Source organism: Malaclemys terrapin, chromosome 10 (assembly GCF_027887155.1).
Source record: "Malaclemys terrapin pileata isolate rMalTer1 chromosome 10, rMalTer1.hap1, whole genome shotgun sequence".
NCBI lineage: Eukaryota > Metazoa > Chordata > Testudines > Emydidae > Malaclemys > Malaclemys terrapin.
Genome location: NC_071514.1, coordinates 17,571,275 through 17,591,986, shown reverse-complemented (window position 1 = coordinate 17,591,986; position 20,712 = coordinate 17,571,275). Strand labels below are relative to the sequence as shown.

General features: G+C 39.4%; 1 protein-coding gene across 2 annotated transcripts in view; it reads left to right on the top strand.

Moving 5' to 3' along the window:
• EFL1 (elongation factor like GTPase 1) overlaps window positions 1-20,712 on the top strand; it is a 152,486-nt gene that overhangs the window by 19,588 nt on the left and 112,186 nt on the right. For both annotated transcript variants that reach the window (XM_054042703.1, XM_054042702.1), the window contains exon 12: window positions 4,791-4,890. In XM_054042703.1, the coding sequence (XP_053898678.1) occupies window positions 4,791-4,890 (100 nt within the window). The remainder of the gene's footprint in view (window positions 1-4,790; window positions 4,891-20,712) is intronic.

The window sequence follows — 20,712 nt, the reverse complement described above, 5'->3', positions numbered from 1 at the left end:
ACCTGGAATGCAGGGACTTTAGGGGCTGCAGGGCCCTGGGCTAAGGGGGCCCCGGGGCTCTGGCCTGCAGCTCTAAAGCCCCTTTCAGAATGCGGCCCTGCGAGTACGGGCTGGAGGACTCAGGAGGAGCAGAGGCAGCTGCGCAGCCAGCGGCTGGAGAGAAGTGGCGCTTTCCCCTTCAAAGTTGGCCAGAGAGAAGCGTTCCGGATGGCCCTGCCGGGGGAAGGGGGCAGCTCCCAGAATCACGGCCATGGGGGCGGTGCTGCACTGCGGAGAGCCAACTGCACACCCCCTGCACCAAACAGGAGCTGCCCCAGGTAAGTGCTCTGCACCTCCTGCCTGCCCCAGCCCTGAGCCTCCTCCTGCACCCCCACCCTGAGCGCCCTCCCAGACTCTGCATCCCCAGCCCTGAGCCCCAGGGGTAAGCCAGGGGCACCTCCCCACCACAGTACTGTACAGTATATAATGCCTTTTGTCTGCCCCAAAAAAATTTCCTTGGAACCTAACCCCTCACATTTACATTAAATCTTATGGGAAAATTGGATTCATTTAACATCGTTTCACTTAAAGTTGCATTTTTCAGGAACATAACTACAACATTAAGTGAGGAGTTGCAGTATATTAATGGCTTGAAATTATGTGTACAGGGTTTTGAGAGAAGGGTAGGAGGTAAGAATTGTCTCCTGTTGTCTAGAACTAAATGCAAATGTAATGAAGAGGGAATTGAATGCTATGCCAAGTTAAATATATAGTCACTAGGTGTTTAAACTTGGATCTCTGATGGTTATAGGTATATTGATCAGCTATGCCCATCTGATGGTATCATAGTGTAAAATTCATATTCTGTTCAATTGGCTGTGTCTTTAAATAATCATTAAGTCTGTGTTAGAATAAATTAGTCTAGTAATGCATGGAAAGGTAGTCTAGAGGCTCATCTTCACTTATTTCCATGGGAAACGGCTGTTCATAACAAAGAAAGCTGTTCCGTTGAGTCTGTACAGGCAGTAAATTCATAGTAGAAAGCTTGAAGATAGCATTAAGAATTTAAACCATGATTACATATGTATTTATTATTGAGAAAATGCTTCATTATTTATTTTAAAAATAGTGTGGAAATTAATTCTGGCATTTGAATGGAGAAACCTTTTTTGTACTGAGTGTTGTAGATGTCCATTAAGAATAGTTATGACTTATCTGTACAGGAAAAAAATTGATCAGTTAATAATTTAACTGTCATTTCTAGGTGTGTGTGTATGTGTGTCTTTTAAACTTTTTGGTTTTGTGACAATCTGCTGTGGTATAATATCTAAAAAATACAGCAATACTCTCACGGTTTTCATTTTCAGCCAAACAAAATAATTATAAAATATTCTACTTGAGTGCAATCTGATCACAGAAGATCAGAAAATTAGGCAAAAAACCCAAAACAAACAGGAAAAAATGAGGGCTTTATGCATAATTCGCTTTCCTACATCTTAAACATTGTATATAACATTGGCGAAATACTTACATAACTTCATTTCTTAAAATGTAATCTAGATTTCATAATTTTACTATTTTGGCAGAATGACCAGAAAGATTACTAAAGGAAAGATTAACTGGGCAACAACTTAGTTTCCCTTCCTTGTGAGAGAGCAGTTGGAAATCCTGATCCCATTGAAGTCAATGGGAGTTTTGCCATAAACTTCAATGGGGCAAGGATTTCACCTCAGGTTCTGGCAGCACTACCAGCCTCAACCAAATATTTCTTCTTTGAAGAACCATATCACCAATAACCACAGATCTTACTAATGGATGGAACAGATGTTGGGTTTCTGAAGCTCTGTAAGCAAAGTATGTCAAGACTGATATACAGCACTGAGTTCAAAGCTATTAAAAATAACAGGAACTAGAATGACCCAAGTTTAGGGTTACCATACGTCCGGATTTTCCCGTACATGTCCGGCTTTTGGGGGCTCAAATCCCCGTCCGGGGGGAAATCCCCAAAAGCTGGGCATGTCCGGGAAAATCGGGAGGGCTCGGCCGGGGCCTCTTTGGACGGGGCTGCGGGGGCCGGGGTCGCGGTGCCGAGCCGGGCCGGGGTCGCGGGGCCGGGCCGGGCGGGGAGCCGGGGGGTCCGCGGGGCCGCGAGGTCCGGGGGGCCTGCGGGGCCGGGGGGTCCGCGGGGGCCGCGAGCCGGGGGGTGCGCCGGGCCGCCGGGGGCCGGCAGTGCTGGGCGGGCCGGGGGTGGTCGGCCAGGGCCGGCACCCCAGGGCCCGAGCCGACCCAGGCTGGAGCAGCCGGGGGGCCAGCCTGGGCCGCGCCTCCTCCCCCCCACACTGCCCCTTACCTGCTACAGGCTTCCCGCGACTCAAATGTTCGCGGGAAGCAGGGGAGGGGGCGGAGACTTTGGGAGGGGCTGGAGTTGGGGCGGGGGCGGGGCCCCTGGGAGTGTCCTCCATTTGGAGGCACAAAATATGGTAACCCTACCCAAGTTCAATAATTACAATCAGATTCAGGCAGTAATAGAAGAGCTATTAAGAGCTATACATGATTTTAGGCTTACAGACTAATCATGAGTTCACATATGAACAAGAACATAGTGGTCCTAATCCTGCAAGTGCCTCTGCATGTACAGATCCTCATGTCTGTGCATAGCCACAATGAAGTCAGTGGGGCTCTGTGTTTGTACGAGATCACATACATGGAAGCTCTTGCAGACTGGGGACTGGATAGTGAGGCAGTCCTAAAATTATTTTGTACAGATAACATATTGACTGCATACTGTTTTTCTTTGAGAATTGGAAGCCATGCTGATTTTGTTAAATAGGAGAGAGCTCTTTCCATGTGATTATTTTTCTTCTCTTCTTCTATCCCCTACCCTCACAAATGGTGGGCATCTGTGAATGTTAGTGCTTTACCCAAAAATAGACATTGCTAATGATCCACCAGTTTTCAAATTAACAATCAAAAATAGTTTAATGGGAAGAAAATATGTTTCTCTAGGTTACTGTTTGCTAATCTGTGGTCAAAAGAATTTATCCTGGAGAAACCTGATTTCCACATGTATTTACACTTCACACCTAAACTACATTACTAAATTTTGAAATGAAATTGAAGGGGTATAAGTCACTCTTAATACCTGTTTGAATTAAAGATACGGACAGAAATTATGGATGTCTTGAAAGGGTAATTAACAAATAATCTTTGTTTTTCTGATAGAGCTGGAGATGGTGAAGTACTAAATATTGAACAGAATTGAAAATCAAAGTTGATAAATATTAAAAATGACATTGGTTAGATATAATGCCCAGTACATATGTGACTGTGCCCTCTTCAGGAAGAGAATTTCAGTAGAAAACTTCTTATTTTCCCCCTACATCCTGGTAATCCTAAAGAAAATGTAATGAGATTTTTCAGCTTTCTGTAGGAAAGGATGTGATCAAATAGGAAACCACACATTTTTGGGTTGTGTGAAAAGTTCAGTTTGCACTGGATTCATGTTTATTACAGAATGCAATCGTAATACAATGTAATAAAAAGAGCCCCTCTGTTCTGCTTTAGGAAGTATTCAAGTAGAACTAACAATAGAGGGAAGATATATGTTTAAAATGCTAATAACAGCTAACGTATATATCTGAACATTGGCTACCTAAATATTTACGTAACTTCATTTCTATAGTAATGACATTATGTTTGAGAGAACTTCAAGAAATTCATGAGGATGGAGCTTATTGTTGTCCAATTGACAGTCCTTCAGTTTTGTTTTCTCACCTAGTGGGAACTGTTTAATCCATTCCTTAACGAAGCAAGACAATCAAATATATTGACCTCCATAAACCACATTGAAAATTATGGCAATAAAAGTTAATCAGAGGAAATCTCCTACTTGTTATGTCTCTTGATTGTTCTCGGTTATGAACATATAATTATATTCTTTGCTATTTTAGCGAGTGTCTTATTGCTTCACAGTAATAGTATTGTAGGTTGTTTGGCCAAATAATTTACAGGGTGTTTTCTGACTATATTAGATCAAGAGAAGAGTTAGTTTTCTATGTTTATAAGAAATTCCTCTGAACAACTTATTTTGTTTAGCATTTGACATTGTTTTTTACCAGTTAAAGAAAAAATACTGTAGATATACAAAATGTGCTCAGAGATGTACAAAAATAAATGTAAAGGCAGTTGTTGTGTAATGGAACTTATGTACAATGGTCTCAAAAGTACAGAATTTGAAAAGAGGGAAATAACATACAAACACCTCGTATTGAGATTTTTAGGTCAGTCATCCTGCAAGGAGCTCCATGTTTGCTGGACTCCCATTTAAAATCAGTGGAGATTCATGCAGGCACTGACATCCAGTTCATTTACAGCTACTTGGAGGATCATGCCTTACTTTTGAAAGAAAGAAAAGAACTTGAGACAGTAGGCTAGATGATTCAGCATTCTAGAATTAAATTGTGCCTTACTTTTCAGTCTAATCTAAATCAAGGTCCTAAATGTTGTTTAGATATTTTAAAATTATTTCATTTTATTTAAGTGTTTGTAGTTTGTCATCCATTACTAAGAATTTTCATTTTCACAAATTGTCTCCCCTTCTGATTTCATGGTTGTGGAACAGACTTGAAGGTATAAGCAAACTTACCGATTATTAATGCTATATCAGTGTCTCCTGCTCCTATTAATTTACCCTTTGACATGTTTTATACAAAACAGAAAGAAAAAGTATGTATAATGCATAAAAAACAACAGACAGCTTGTTTCCACAGTTTTGGAAAATTGCATCATCATTTCCTTTCATATTTGTTTAGTGTTCATGAAATGCAGCAGTGAAGACACAGCCCCAGTTATTGTCTTTGTTTCCAAAATGTTTGCAATTGATGCTAAAACATTACCGCGCAACAAACCAAGGTAAGAAAGATGTGCCATTTGACCATCATCCACATTGCTAACACTAGATAGCTACAGCTAAGGTTCCATCACTCCAGTGTAACTAAGTTATAGTGAAAGTTTCGATAGATTGCTTTTGGCGTAAGGAAGTTATTCATTATTCTTCTTTGAAATAATATCAAGTGGTTTAAACAAGGAGAAAGTTCACTAAATAAATTTAAGACTGACTCTTTTGCCTCATGTTTCGTTTTGAAAATTTAGTGTACAAGTTGAAGATTAACTTAAATCTTTTGTCAAAATCTAAAAAGTACTCTTATTTGGAAAACAACATTATTACTCAAAATGCCATCCCAATACATATTGCTCATTATTATTCAAAGATCACTGTTTGATAACATGTTTCTCTGACACCCTTTTGTTGTGACGGTGGAGTGCTTTAGATGAAACTGTCTCAAATAATTTATCAGATTCTATTAAGAGGAAATAAATTTCCTTGAGACGTTCATAATAATGGGTTTAGTTGTAACCTTTAATCTCTGTAAATCTCTAGGGTATTTTAAATAGTTTACAACTCTATTAAGTAACCTCTTCATAGCTGTATGATTGTGAATAATACTAGGACTGCTTTTTTCAGAATGAATGAATATAGGTGTGGAAAAGCATTTAAGAAAATACTTGTCCTCTTACTATATTAGATCTTTGCCTATTACTGTTTCACTTAGTCTTCATATGCTGAAACTTGTTTACTGACTGAAATTGGTATGGCTAATTGCCATATTTAATATTTGAAAATAGGGCTACTATTTCTATAGTTTTACACACAGACAATTCACTGCTCGTCTCCTCACCCCACCTACCTGCCCGCCACTCACCTCCACGCTAGTCTCCTCACCGTCTGTTCGGCACGCCGCCGTTCACTGTCTTCCTGCCCGCCTGCCTCCTCACCCCCCTCCTGCCTGCCGCTCACCTCCCCATTTGCCTCCTCACCCCGCTTGCCCACCTGCCTCCTGCCGCCTCCTGCCGCCTCCCACCCTTAACACGCCGCTCAGAGCAGCGTGTTGGAGCGCGCAGCCCCACCCCCCAGAGCGCTGCTTTACTGCGTTGTATGCGAACCCATGTTATATTGGGTTGCGTTATATCGGGGTAGATTGTGAGTATTTTATGGTATATTTTCCTAGTTGGAGATGATTTTAAATCTGCATTTGAGTCTGATTTGGTAATGAAATTGTTTGCGTAACCACAGTTTTGTAATTCTGTAATTAAATATTTTATTTTGTCCACATGTTCATTTGTAAACACTGATAAAGAATTCAGTACACAGTTTTGTAATGTGCAATCTCTACATTTTCATTTTTGCCCTATCCAGCTTAAAGAAGTAGTATAATAGCAGTGAATTAAGCAAACCATTTTTCTCTTGTCATATTTATTTTTCAAGGAGGCCCTAAAAACTTCAGTTTGATCATAAAGTTTATTATTTCTAAATGTGTTTTTCATTTCTAACATTGTGAGATGCAGAAATATCACAGTTGTAATATATAGTATTTGAATGATCATTTTAATATATTACATTGAGCTTTAGACTTAATATAGCTATAGATTTAATATAGTTACCTGGATATTATGCAGAAAGATTTGTTTGATAGACTGCTGAGAGATTCGGAACCTTATAAGAAAAAAATACTTGGTTTTAAGCAGTATTTTTGGTTGTAAGAATACCAATTAGCACAATTGCATTTAAACTGATTACACAGTTGATTTTCAAGAACTCACATGCTTAATTGCCAAAATAACCTCCAAATGAAGGCAATATAGAATCTTCACTTTCCAGCACACAGGTACTTTTCCTTTCCTGAAAAAACATTTTCTGAAACAAGTTTGAGATGAGATGTTTGACTACATTTTTTTAAAATGCATTATTGGCTGGTGATGTGCAAAGAGAGCTATGCTATTAGCTTCTGTTTTTTTCAGGTCTTACGCTTATAAAGTATTTTCCTTTAGATTATGTCAATTTGAATAGTCATTCACAAATGGGAATGATGCATTGGATTTATGGAGAATGAATTTGAACACTAGATGGTGCTGTTCTATTTATTATTTCATTTTTTACAAATCATATGTAGTGCATGTTTTTTTCATGTCTGTGATTTACCAACTTTGTCTTATTCTTAGTCTTAACTTTTAAAATTCATTGTGACTATTTTGTCTTCCATTCCATGAGCAAGTACCTATCTCAGCCTGCTTTACAAATAAAGCCCACACACTATGTAGAGTCCAAACCTTAGAAATTTTCTCCCTAGTGAGCCACTTGTGCTACTCCAAATTCTGAGTGGAATAATTAGAAAGAAGAGCCAATTTTACTCTTTCATAGCAGGATCAAAACCTGTTTACGGAATGGGGATGCTTCAGACGAATGCTGTCCGCTTTTATGCAAGTTGAACACAAAAGGCCAAAACATTAATAAACTAGTTTTAATTTCAAATTTCTGGCCAAAATTACATGGTAATAATTGTCAGTCCTATGCTGCAAGTGGAATCTGGGCTCCTAAAAAACAGGCTGCATTTGATATTGACTTTGCAAAACTAACAGATTCCTCAGACGCCAGCATTCATCTATGTAGTTCTTCCCCTTACTTTTTCCACTGCCCATTAGAATTCACTCTTAATCTCCTACCCCCATTCTCCCTGGGTATTCAGCCTACATTTTCTTTGTCTAGTTTACCCTCCTTAGCCATTCATTTCCTTCTTTGATGCTTTACATATTTCAGATATTTGTAGACACTTGTATCCCACTTTTTATTCTTTAGGGTATGTATTTTTTTTTAAGAAGTCATGTTTCCAAAACAAACCCATCTGCCTTTTAATGAATGATTTGTAACATGAAGACATGCACGACTGACTAGTTTGTGAAAATAGCACTTATGTGCAAAATATATTTTGTCACATTTTCTCTTTAGTTGAATAAATTCCGCTAGTATTAGTTGAATACAGGTAGTCACAAATAGGATTACGCTTTTGTACTCTGCTAGGTATTTTGAAACATAAATCCATAGTTCTGAGTATCACTGACCTGCTTTAAAAAACCTCTAAGAATGCATCTGTGCTGAGTAAGCTACTTCCATAAATCTGGAGAAACCTGCAGCTATCTGGCAGTTTTTAAGTAATGTATTACTGGTGCAGAAACTCTCTGATCTAATCTTTTTTGGTATCTGGATTATTTCATCAAAAGTTAGGGTTTCAGAACTTTCATCAAAAGCAGGTGTTGTAATTGACTTCTTCCTGGAAGACTTTAGACATATTCATGATTGTGAAGATTAAAAAAAAAAAAAAAAAGTTCACCCCCCTTTTAAATACATTTTATTATTCATGTTTTCATTCACATTGAAAGTATTTCAATAGACGATTAGCTTTAACTAGCCAATTAAAGTGTTTAAATTGGCTGATAATTGAATAGTATTGTTAAATTACACCTTTGTTTTTGCCAAGACTTCTTCTCATTATCAAAACCATAGAGGTTTAGTGATTAGACAGTTCTATTAATTTCACATTGAAATAACTGATTTGATTAAACACTGAATCCCATTATGAAAGTCAGTGATTTAACCAATTATAAATTCTTTTGTATTTTGTCTTAGAGTTTAAAGCTAAACAATTCCTAAACAATCCACAAATGTATGCGATTCATTTTTTAAGAGGAAAAAAAAACCTCAGTGAAGCAAAGTATGGTCCTTATTTTAAAAAAAGATAATTTTGCAGATATATTTAAGTGTTTGTAATTACAGCAGTCACTGTGTTCTGTATACATAGATAACAGCAAAAATAGCTGTAAGGCAATATTAACTGCAAGATCAAGAAGTCAGATCAAGCAATTTCAGCAATCTTAACTTGGCCACAGTGCACGCAGTTTTTATTAAATTAATGGAGATCTCCCATCTCCTAGAACTGGAAGGGACCTTGAAAGGTCATCAAGTCCAGCCCTCTGCCTTCACTAGCAGGGCCAAGTACTGATTTTGCCCCAGATCCCCAAGTGGCCCCCTCAAGGATTGAACTTGCAACCCTGGGTTTAGCAGGCCAATGCTCAAACCACTGAGCTATCTTTGTGTGTCTGTCTATCTATATCTGTCTCTCTCTCTATATATAAAAAAGAAGAGCAATTTAATTTTGCAACTTTACATTTAACAATTTTAGAAGAATAGAAAACACTAAATATATGTAATCGAAGAATGTTAATGTTGGAACATCCTTACCTTAACTTGATGGTTGGCTGCTGGATCTTACAGCCTTAATATTGCATTAATGCTGGGCTTTTTGCATTTAATTTCCCAGGTGTTTTTAAATGGTGGAGAATTTCTTAGATTTTACCCAAATGTTCCCATTAGGGAAATAGGGTTGGTACTTTGCTAACTTCTATGGGAAAAAGGTGGAATCCTTCTACCAGCAACTCTTCTGTGGCCATGACAGTTCCCCAGAGTGGGGGAAGGGTTATGTGGATAAGTTCTGTAGATCAGTGGTCTCCAAAGTGGGGTGCGCAAGAGGATCTTTGGGGGTGCGCAGCAGGAGGAGCGCTGCTTTTTTTTTTTTTGCTTCGGCAATTTGGGCGGGAGTCCGAGCGGCTTTTATTTCTTTCTTTATTTATTTGCTTCGGCAAAAATGGTAGAGCCGGCACGGCAGGGGGTGCATGCTCAAAAAATTTTTACTGATGGGGTGCGCGATCAAAAAAGTTTGGAGACCACTGCTGTAGATGGTGGAGGGGAGACAATTTGCAATCTCTTGCCGCCCGCTTTTCCTCTTGGCCTGCCCAGTCTCCATTCCCTGCTCCCTGCACTAATTCCAGTACCAGGTGGAGAAGGCTCTTCTGGGTCCAGGGTACAACAGTGTTGCAGGGGTGGTTAACCTTCCCATCCTGTGCAGAAGAGGAGTGATTAACATTGAGAGGATATGGTCCCGCTCAACAGTAGGAAGAAACGGGGATAGGGAAATACTTTAGATCTTTTAAATAAAAAACTATATATATAGAAATAAGTATTAAAATTAATCTAACGTTAGAGCATTAGTTATAATAAGAACAAAACCAAACTGAAATAATAAATTGAAGAAATTAAATTATTAGAACAGGATTTATATAGGCTGGAAATAGATTAGACTAATTTGGGTGTCCATCTCTCTTCCAGCAAAGGTTTGTTCCCTGCTCAACACTTTGCCTTTGTCCTGTGTGGGTAAACTTCAAAGCAAAAAATAGTCTTGCTTTTTCTTTTTCCTTTTCCTTTTCATGACTGTTGGGTCCTCATATAACAGAATATTCCTACTCTCATACATTCTGTATAATTTCAGAATAGGAGATAATTAAATTTTGAATCTGGCAAATAGCAATGGACTTGGCAGGTTAGTCTGTGGAAGAGGCTCAGTCTGTTAAGGAACCTATTGATAGTGTTTTGTAAGTCAGCAACCAGTTGTCCACAGCTAGTGACATGTAATTGCCTTGAATTGCTTTCTGGGATGACATTTCTTATCTTTTTCTCTGCTGTAAAATCAGCCACTGGAAAAAAGAGTCAGGTCTGGGAGATGAGCATCTACTGTATTTTGCCTGCATATATCTATAATAAACAACTGCATTTAGTAGTTTAGAACTTTAAAGGTAAAATATGCTTTCTTCTACAACTTGACATGACTTAAGCATAAAAGTGATTATTCTTGGCTCAGCTTTTGTCATAAGTCTGCTCTATAACATTCTGTCCTAAATTCTTAAAATGGCAAGGGGGGGGGGAGGAGAAGAGAGAGGCAGACCCTTCTTTAGGAGGGGAATATGGCTATTCAAACATACATGAATAGTAGGAATTTTTTGCTTGTTTGGGCCACAGAAATTTTTTACCATAATAAAGGGTAGGCGGATGACCGATACGAAGCCCTGAAACTGAAGAAAAGCATGTTTGTGCCTAGTAGAGAAGAAGAAAACAGTAGTTCATCAGAGTGAAAATATTATTGCATTGTGGAAGGTCACTGTCAATATAGGTTACCTACCAGGCATCTGTCTCTCAAAGTAGACTTGTCTAATTTTGTAACCTAATTTTTTTTTTAAAGTCACATTAATTTCATTCATGAAATTGTTTTCTGGGCCAGTCACTGCGTTTTTAAAAATTATTATTACCTGCTTCCTTTTTAGCTTGTGAACTCCCCATCATAAACCAGATTAGAGTCTCGGTGCCAGAAAAGTAGTACTGAATATTAATTTCATAAACCTGATGTATAAGGAGAACATTACATAATTTTTCATGTTATATACACAAAATTGAAATTCACTACCGAACCCTTCAGTTTCATGTGAGAAGTGGCTCAGACATAGTATTCTGTTGACTTGAAATCTTCTAATTTGATAAACCTCAAGTACCACAAATATCTACATCATATTTAGATCATATCTATATCATATTTAGATTCAAAATGCATTTTCATGAGATATTCAGTAGCGAGAGGATGACCTCACAAAACTGAAGAACTTCATCCTTTTGATGTGTACTGCCTTCTAGGAAAAAAAAAACATTGAAAGAGGACCTTGCCCATTTTACTCTACTAGAGTATTTTAGAAACTGAGTAATTAAAAAGTAAAAAAGGCTTTAAACTAGGTTCGACGGGGACAGGTGAGCAAAGCCCACAGGTAAGTGGGGAACATGGAGACCGGTGAGATGGGTTGGAAACGAGAGGGAGTGTGGGCTATATTGTCAGAGAGAAAAGAGGGTCAGGACAAAACTGGGAGGAAAGATCAAACCAGTATCTCAGATGCCTATATACAAATGCGAGAAGCATGGGGAATAAGCAGGAAGAACTGGAAGTGCTAATAAATAAATACAACTATGACATTGTTGGCATCACTGAAACTTGGTGGGATAATACACATGATTGGAATGTTGGTGTGGATGGGTACAGCTTGCTCAGGAAGGATAGACAGGGGAAAAAGGGAGGAGGTGTTGCCTTATATATTAAAAATGTACACACTTGGACTGAGGTAGAGATGGACATAGGAGACGGAAGTGTTGAGAGTCTCTGGGTTAGGCTGAAAGGGGTAAAAAACAAGGGAGATGTCATGCTAGGAGTCTACTACAGGCCACCTAACCAGGTGGAAGAGGTGGATGAGGCTTTTTTTAAGCAACTAACAAAATTATCCAAAGCCCAAGATTTGGTGGTGATGGGGGACTTCAACTATCCGGATATATGTTGGGAAAATAACACAGCGGGGCACAGACTATCCAACAAATTCTTGGACTGCATTGGAGACAACTTTTTATTTCAGAAGGTTGAAAAAGCTACTGGGGGGAAGCTGTTCTAGACTTGATTTTAACAAATAAGGAGGAACTCGAGAATTTGAAAGTAGAAGGCAGCCTGGGTGAAAGTGATCATGAAATCATAGAGTTTGCAATTCTAAGGAAGGGTAGAAGGGAGAACAGCAAAATAGAGACAATGGATTTCAGGAAGGCAGATTTTGGGAAGCTCAGAGAGCTGATAGGTAAGGTCCCATGGGAATCAAGACTGAGGGGAAAAACAACTGAGGAGAGTTGGCAGTTTTTCAAAGGGACACTATTAAGGGCCCAAAAGCAAGCTATTCCGCTGGTTAGGAAAGATAGAAAATGTGGCAAAAGACCACCTTGGCTTAACCACGAGATCTTGCATGATCTAAAAAATAAAAAGGAGTCATATAAAAAATGGAAACTAGGACAGATTTACAAAGGAGGAATATAGGCAAACAACACAGGAATGCAGGGGCAAGATTAGAAAGGCAAAGGCACAAAATGAGCTCAAACTAGCTACGGGAATAAAAGGAAACAAGAAGACTTTTTATCAATACATTAGAAGCAAGAGGAAGACCAAAGACAGGGTAGGCCCACTGCTTAGTGAAGAGTGAGAAACAGTAACAGGAAACTTGGAAATGGCAGAGATGCTTAATGACTTCTTTGTTTCGGTCTTCACCGAGAAGTCTGAAGGAATGCCTAACATAGTGAATACTAATGGGAAGGGGGTAGGTTTAGTGGATAAAATAAAAAAAGAACAAGTTAAAAATCACTTAGAAAAGTTAGATGCCTGCAAGTCACCCGGGCCTGATGAAATGCATCCTAGAATACTCAAGGAGCTAATAGAGGAGGTATCTGAGCCTGTAGCTATTATCTTTGGAAAGTCATGGGAGATGGGAGAGATTCCAGAAGACTGGAAAAGGGCAAATATAGTGCCCATCTATAAAAAAGGAAATAATAACAACCCAGGAAACTACAGACCAGTTAGTTTAACTTCTGTGCCAGGGAAGATAATGGAGCAAGTAATTAAGGAAATCATCTGCAAACACTTGGAAGATGGTAAGGTGATAGGGAACAGCCAGCATGGATTTGTGAAGAACAAATCATGTCAAACCAATCTGATAGCTTTCTTCGATAGGATAACGAGCCTTGTGGATAAAGGTGAAGCTGTGGATGTGGTATACCTAGACTTTAGTAAGGCATTTGATACGGTCTCGCATGATATTCTTATTGATAAACTAGGCAAATACAATTTAGATGGGGCTACTATAAGGTGGGTGCATAACTGGCTGGATAACCGTACTCCGAGAGTTGTTATTAATGGTTCCCAATCCTGCTGGAAAGGCATAACGAGTGGGGTACTGCAGGGGTCTGTTTTGGGACCGGCGCTGTTCAATATCTTCATCAACGACTTAGATATTGGCATAGAAAGTACGCTTATTAAGTTTGCGGATGATACCAAACTGGGAGGGATTGCAACTGCTTTGGAGGACAGGGTCATAATTCAAAATGATCTGGACAAATTGGAGAAATGGGCTGAGGTAAACAGAATGAAGTTTAACAAAGACAAATGCAAAGTGCTCCACTTAAGAAGGAAAAATCAATGTCACACATACAGAATGGGAAGAGACTGTCTAGGAAGGAGTACGGCAGAAAGGGATCTAGGGGTTATAGTGGACCACAAGCTAAATATGAGTCAGTGTGATGCTGTTGCAAAAAAAGCAAACATGATTCTGGGATGTATTAACAGGTCTGTTGTGAGCAAGACACGAGAAGTCATTCTTCCGCTCTACTCTGCTCTGGTTAGGCCTCAGCTGGAGTATTGTGTCCAGTTCTGTGGAGAAATTGGAAAGGGTCCAGAGAAGAGCAACAAGAATGATTGAAGGTCTTGAGAACATGACCTATGAAGGAATGCTGAAAGAATTGGGTTTGTTTAGTTTGGAAAAGAGAAGACTGAGAGGGGACATGATAGCAGTTTTCAGGTATTTAAAAGGGTGTCATAAGGAGGAGGGAGGAAACTTGTTCACCTTAGCCTCTAAGGATAGAACCAGAAGCAATGGGTTTAAACTGCAGCAAGGGAGGTCTAGGTTGGACATTAGGAAAAAGTTCCTAACTGTCAGGGTGGTTAAACACTGGAATAAATTGCCTAGGGAGGTTGTGGAATCTCCATCTCTGGAGATATTTAAGGGTAGGTTAGATAGACATTTATCAGGGATGGTCTAGACAGTATTTGGTCCTGCCATGCAGGCAGGGGACTGGACTCTATGACCTCTCGAGGTCCCTTCCAGTCCTAGAATCTATGAATCTATTACTAAGTACTGTATAAACATGTTTTGTAATGGAGGTGTGGGGGGGGGGTTAGGTAAAATTCCCTCTTCTGAGTCTGCTATTAGAAGTCTTTATCTTGCTGAAAGGTTGTGAAATTAACATGTAATGTCTTCTACCTGCAGACTGTTAAATGATAAAATTAAATGTGTTTGTAATCAGAAAAATTATGTTAATCTCTTACTATAGAAACAAATAATTCTTCTGCTGTTAAGCCATTAGTGCAAGATGGAAAATGCTTGGGATCTGCCCAGGCTATACCTGGTTAGCAGGTATTATCCACCTAACTTGGGAGAGATCTGAATTCTTCCTTTTATTCTGTTTTTGGCTCCAGTATAATCCTGATTACTTTTTTGACATTGGTTTTCCAATCCAGGAGTTCAGTGGGACATTTCCCATGAATCTATTACTCACATGCTTAATTGTTTGCAGAACTGGGTGCTTACTCTGTTATAGTTGATTGTAACTCAGTACAGTACGTGCTTATTTTTTACCTTCTTCCTTTTAGCATTTTAAGTTAATTTTTTCCCTGATTAATGGTAAATGGGGTTACACAGATGTCAGGGAAGGCAGAATTTGGCTTACATACATACATACATAATATGCTGGCTCTTGCTGTTTTGTGGGTTGTATTTTTGGAACTTTGAGTTACTTTATAACAATATAAGCGGGGAGTATTTACAGACTATTGTGATTGCTTTCTTTACTTGTACTTTTGAACTTACTATTATATAGTATAAAATCTTGATAACATGTAACATCTAGCAAGAAGACTTTGCCATGATCCACTCCTAAAGTCACTTAGTAGAATCTGACATATGAATAATATTTTAAAATGTGAAACAATATATTTAAATATATAAAAGTTCCAAAGCTCCATTTACCTTGAACTGATTACAGTGTTACCTACAGAACACATACATTGGCCACATAAAAGCTATATGGAGTTCTTCCCTTTTTATGACTATTGCAGGTGGTATGGATCCCATAATATCTCTACCACTTTCCACTGAATGATATGAAAGATACTTTCTGCTCCATCTGCATGAAATCGGCATTTTTCCTTAGATATCACCATTAAATTGGCACTTCCCCAACAATTCTCGATGAAATTACTATGGTAATTGCCTTTTTCTGCTAGCTGCTTGTTTGCATGTCTTAAACCAACAGGTTGGTGTATATTTCAACTGTTAATGCACTCACTTTCCTTTCTGATATTCCCTAAAGATTATATTTAAAGAAATATAAACAGTTACAATTTGCTACACTTTAACAACATTGCAAATGTATTTAATCAAAATAAGTGAATATTTATAAAGTTCTAAACTGTGTGAAAACTCACCATCTTCTTGCAGGTAAATTTACACTTGCATTTAAAGGGCTCTGTGCCTTGTAATGCAGCTACATTTATTGCTCTGAGCGGATCTGTTCCTGGATTGCATTTGTGGTTTGCACTGAACCTTATTTAAGTAATCTGTAACAGTGAACACTGACACTATTCAATTGAACATCCTGTCAGAATTACAGGTCAACATTTGGTATGACACCTACTTAGGTAATTAGCAAAGTAAAATATGGTCTCAGAAAAGGAGAAAACCTATTTAATGTGTTTGCTTTGAAATGCATTCTTCATTTGTATGGAAACATGCTACATTTGGGTTCAACTAAAACATATGGAACTGATTGAAGGTATGGTTTGTATTCATGGGTGAAATTTGGATCTCTCTTTGAGTATTCCTGAGATTACTATGGAATAGTTTACAGCATCCTACAAAAGTATCACAGCAAACATTGATTTTATTTATCACTGTGACGTTCTGTTCAGGACACCCAGAACAGTAAACCACTGTGTTAGCCATCTGCCTCAGATGGAGATTAGACTGTGTGTCAGCTTCCTGTCACACAGGTCTGTCTACCAGCAAACTCCTCAAGGTTCTGCCAGATTAACCTGTCCTTGCAGGTAACAATCAGTGAACCTGACTCCCCCAGAGACATCTTTCTCCAGTGTCCAATCCCTCTTACTGTGACACTCACAGAAATTGTTAAATTTTTGCTGCCTCCAAAGGGACAGTGTACACTCTAGCCTGTTAAGTTAGCTGAAGATTCATACTTCACAATAATCCACAGCACTTGAGAGGGTTTTATAATAAAACAAGAATAAGTTCATTAATAAAGAACAGACATTAAGTGATACTAAGCAAGAGAAACACAAACAGGTATGGTTACAAACAAAACAAATAAAGCATGCTGTCTGGTGTCTAAAGTTTAACACATTACAATCTTGACCTCAGGCAGTTCCTCACCTGTAGTCATTTCTCAGAGACTTCAGCCCTCATGGTTGGAGGATCTGCCTTTCACAGATTCCAAGAGGTCTGGTCTCTTTTGTCCCTTAAATGATGGGAAACTCAAATGTCTTTTGCTCCATTTATATTATCCAAAATCCATTGTCTCTACTTCAAGAGCCAGGAAGTTGTCCTGGAGTGCTGACTCTGTCATCCAGCATGCTTACTAAGCTGTCTCCTCTGCCACTTGTTAACTTTCTTTACCTTATATGTAAATGTACCTGTCTTGTTTTCTGCCTGTAATCAAGTTGGTCAGACAGGTAAATCCACATTCCTTTGTCAGGCTTGGTGTATACACACTGCCTCCCAAACCAATTTTAAGAACATATTTCCAGCGCAAATATATAACTCTTTGTACCCAATCTGTACATACATCACTGTAGCAGATTGCGCACTCACTGCCGCGGCGCCTCCTGCTTGTTGCTTCGGGAATTAGCTCAATTCCAGCATTCAGAGTGCCTCCTGCTGGCCGGCATCTCTCTTTCCTTGGGGTGCTGCCCCACAGCAGTGCCCCCACACTCTGGGTCTCCCTTCCCAGGGGACCCCCCTCTCCCTATGCCCACCTTGCCTCAGTGGCTACTGCCAGTCGTCATCTAGCCCCCTTTCTCTGGGGCAAACTGCAGTCTGTAATGGCCATTCATCATTGGCAAGGGGGTTGGACCAGCTGCCTCTGCCTATCCTCGGGCTGCACCTCTGCAGCCCCAGTACCTCCTTAGGCCTTAACAAGGCCTAAGCCTGGGGAGTTGCCAGGCTGGAGCTCCCCAGCTCCTCTTGCCCTTCCCCAGCACTGCTGTGCTTTAGGTACCATGTGCTCCCACGCAGCTAGGTCCTTCCCACTCCAAGGCTGGAATGAGACTGACCCAGCTCCTCCCTTATCCCTTATATCAGGGCCAGCTGTGGCCTGATTGAGTGTGGCCACAGCTGTGGCAGCCTCACCCAGTCAGGCTACCTTTTTCCCCAGGAGCGGGGTAACTGCCTCGCTACAATCACTCAGTGATTTTTGTGACCAGCGTGTCACCAGTTTACATACGATACCTTACATGACAACTTCTACATACGTATTATGACAACAGTATGTTGGCAATAATGAGGGTGTCAGGCCTGATATAAGTTACAGTATGGTGGGCTCTCTACTAGTTGGCATTGCGGGGCTCTAACGGTCACACTCACACATTTATAGTTGCTCTTGCATACTAATTGTAGTACAGATATGGAGCATACTCAAACTTTTCTTTTTGCCTCATCTTTATAAGACCTCTGTGGTTTTATGTTTTCTTATATATTGATTGTAGTTATTTTCAGTTGGTTGGTTTATTGCTATACCACATTTATCTCTACTACAAGCTGTCTAGAATTTCTAGTTGTCTCTAGCAGGGGCAGAAGAATATTTTTCTCATTACTCTGTTCTAAATTATTACGAATGGAAATTGCTCTTACAAGTTCAGCTTTTTAAGGTGCTGCTGAACACCAAAGTCAGTTTTCTGGGTATTAATTCATGGTTGGGATTTGAGCATTGTGTCATCTTGGACTCCCTGTATTTCTTGGATTGGACTCCGACTGACAAACATGTTTTGAAGTTAAGAAGGGGTAGGAAGACCATTTGGTCATATCTGTGCACTAAATTCCAATGAATAGAATCTGCTGTTGTGAGTTTTGTGTTAAGGATGCAATTCAACGAATATTTATTGTGCCTCTTACCAGGCAGAAAAGCCTGTATGGGTTGGACTTAATCACAAAGAGCATAATCATGAATCACTTTATATGGCATTAGCTCATAGGACTCCATGGAATTTGCTCAGGTTTAAGGCTTTTAATAGATGGCAGATTCCTACTTAGTTTGACAGTTAGGAGTTTGCTTTTGTCCATGACTTCATGGAAGTTAAGCAACTGGAAAAGATAAATTGGAGACATATTTCCCTCAGACTTTGTTGTTAAAGTACAGTTTTGACCACAAGGCCTCTTTAGCCATTCATGAGTACATAGGGAAGGTATCTCTAGACATTTGCTGAAAGAACTATCCGTGTCTGAAATTATGGAGGTGCCTGGTAACTTCATCATTAGGATTGCTATTTTAAAAGATCTTAAAATGGGGCAAAAATTCCTGTTTACATCTAAAAGTAGATGGTCTATTGGTATGAAATTTCACACAGTGTTAATTTTTATGCCCTTTGAATTTTTTTTAATTTTTTTGTTTTTGTTTTTCTTCATAAGTTATTAACGCCAAGTCTGATATTGGGTTGTGTCTGAAATTTGTCCATGTTAGTCCTACTTTTCATTGACTGAAATCTTTTTAAAAAAGAGGAATGTCTTGAGTAAATTTGGTGCAACTAACTGCTCTTTTATTTGTTTTTTTAATATTTGGATTTAGGGTAATTTTTTAGCCATTGTTCATTCAGTAACTATAACTGAATGTTGTGTTGGGAGAGGGAACTTTAGTAAAGGAGTTTGTGCAGAAGAGGAAGGACTGACCCTTGTGCACCTTCTCTGTTTTACAGTAATATCTGACAGGAAAGAGTAGCTCCTGATGGGGAAAGTTTCATCAGACAGTTTTTGTGTGTGCCCACGAGCCTTTAATCAGGTATATGTAAGCCCAGTCCCAATCAATCGCATTTGTAAGCACTGTGCAGAACCAATTGCTACACCAAACATCCACAGCTACTGCTGGAGGGGAAAAATAGTTTGGTAAACGGGTGTATGTAGACGGACCAAAGGATGGCAGAGTTAAGGTTACATTTGTCTCTTGAGGGGAGTGCAGCTTCAAATGACCATATCTAATTGTCAGTAGCTAATACTAAAGATTCAGTCCCACACGCGCTCTGGTAGAAATACCAGCAGCCTCCCCTTTCCCAGAAGCTGGACTAGATTTCTCACCAAGACATCGCCCAGATCTACTAGTGGATCAGCTAGTCCTTGGTGCAATTGAATGGAAACAGAGTCAGAGGACCATTATAAGCTATCACAAGTAAGAACTACCCTAACTTTAGCTACAAGTGGTCCTATAGGAGATATTTTGTTGTCAAGGAACAGCCAGAAAACAGAGCATGCTGATCCCACACTCTCTAAAACTGGGTTTTGGGAGTTGATTGTTTGGTGCCAGCTATACCAGCTTTAAGTAACCCAGAGATTCCTCTTAGTGCAGCATTCCGGCCAGTCTGTTGCCTCAGCATCACAAAGCAGTAAGGCTGGCCAGAAAAAAAAATTACATTTCAGGAAAAACTTTAAAGTTTTGAAACTTTTTGTTCTTGTGTTTTCAATCCCCATCAGATCTTTTAAAAGTTTTTGTGAAAACACCTAAGGAAGAGGGAGACCCAGATCTGGTCAGAATAGCCAGTAGCTTGATGGTAAGGGCACTCACCTGGGATGCTGGTTCAAGTCCCTCCTCTTCCCGATTGAGAACAGCGATTTGACCCTGGGTGTCGCATGTTCCAGGTGAGAGCCCTAACCCCCAGGCTGTTGGCTTTTGAGGGGATGGGGTCATGGTGGAGGTTGTGTATGTCTGTGTGTGTGTGTCTCTCTCTCTCTGTGACCAGAAATTCCATCCTGGATCTGAGAGACCTTTCATGGAAATGTATTGGTTTTGATGAAATTTCATTAGGAACATTTTGACATTCTCAAAATTTTGACCAGTTTTGCAAAGCAGCCATAAGTTGGACTGAAGATGTAGCTTTTTGTCTTCATTTTATAGTTCCACAGTGACCAGGTGTCTGGTATGGTGTTTCAAGCCCCAAGAAAGAACATGAGTAATATTTTATTACCTAAAAGTTTATGTTGTACAATTAAGTTTCAAAATATAACAAGAAAATATAGCGCCCCACTCTTCCTCTACTAATTTCCCACATTACAGAAGAAAGAAGACTTTTAGGGAGTCAACTGGCCACTCTTATAATAGAGAGGTGAGAG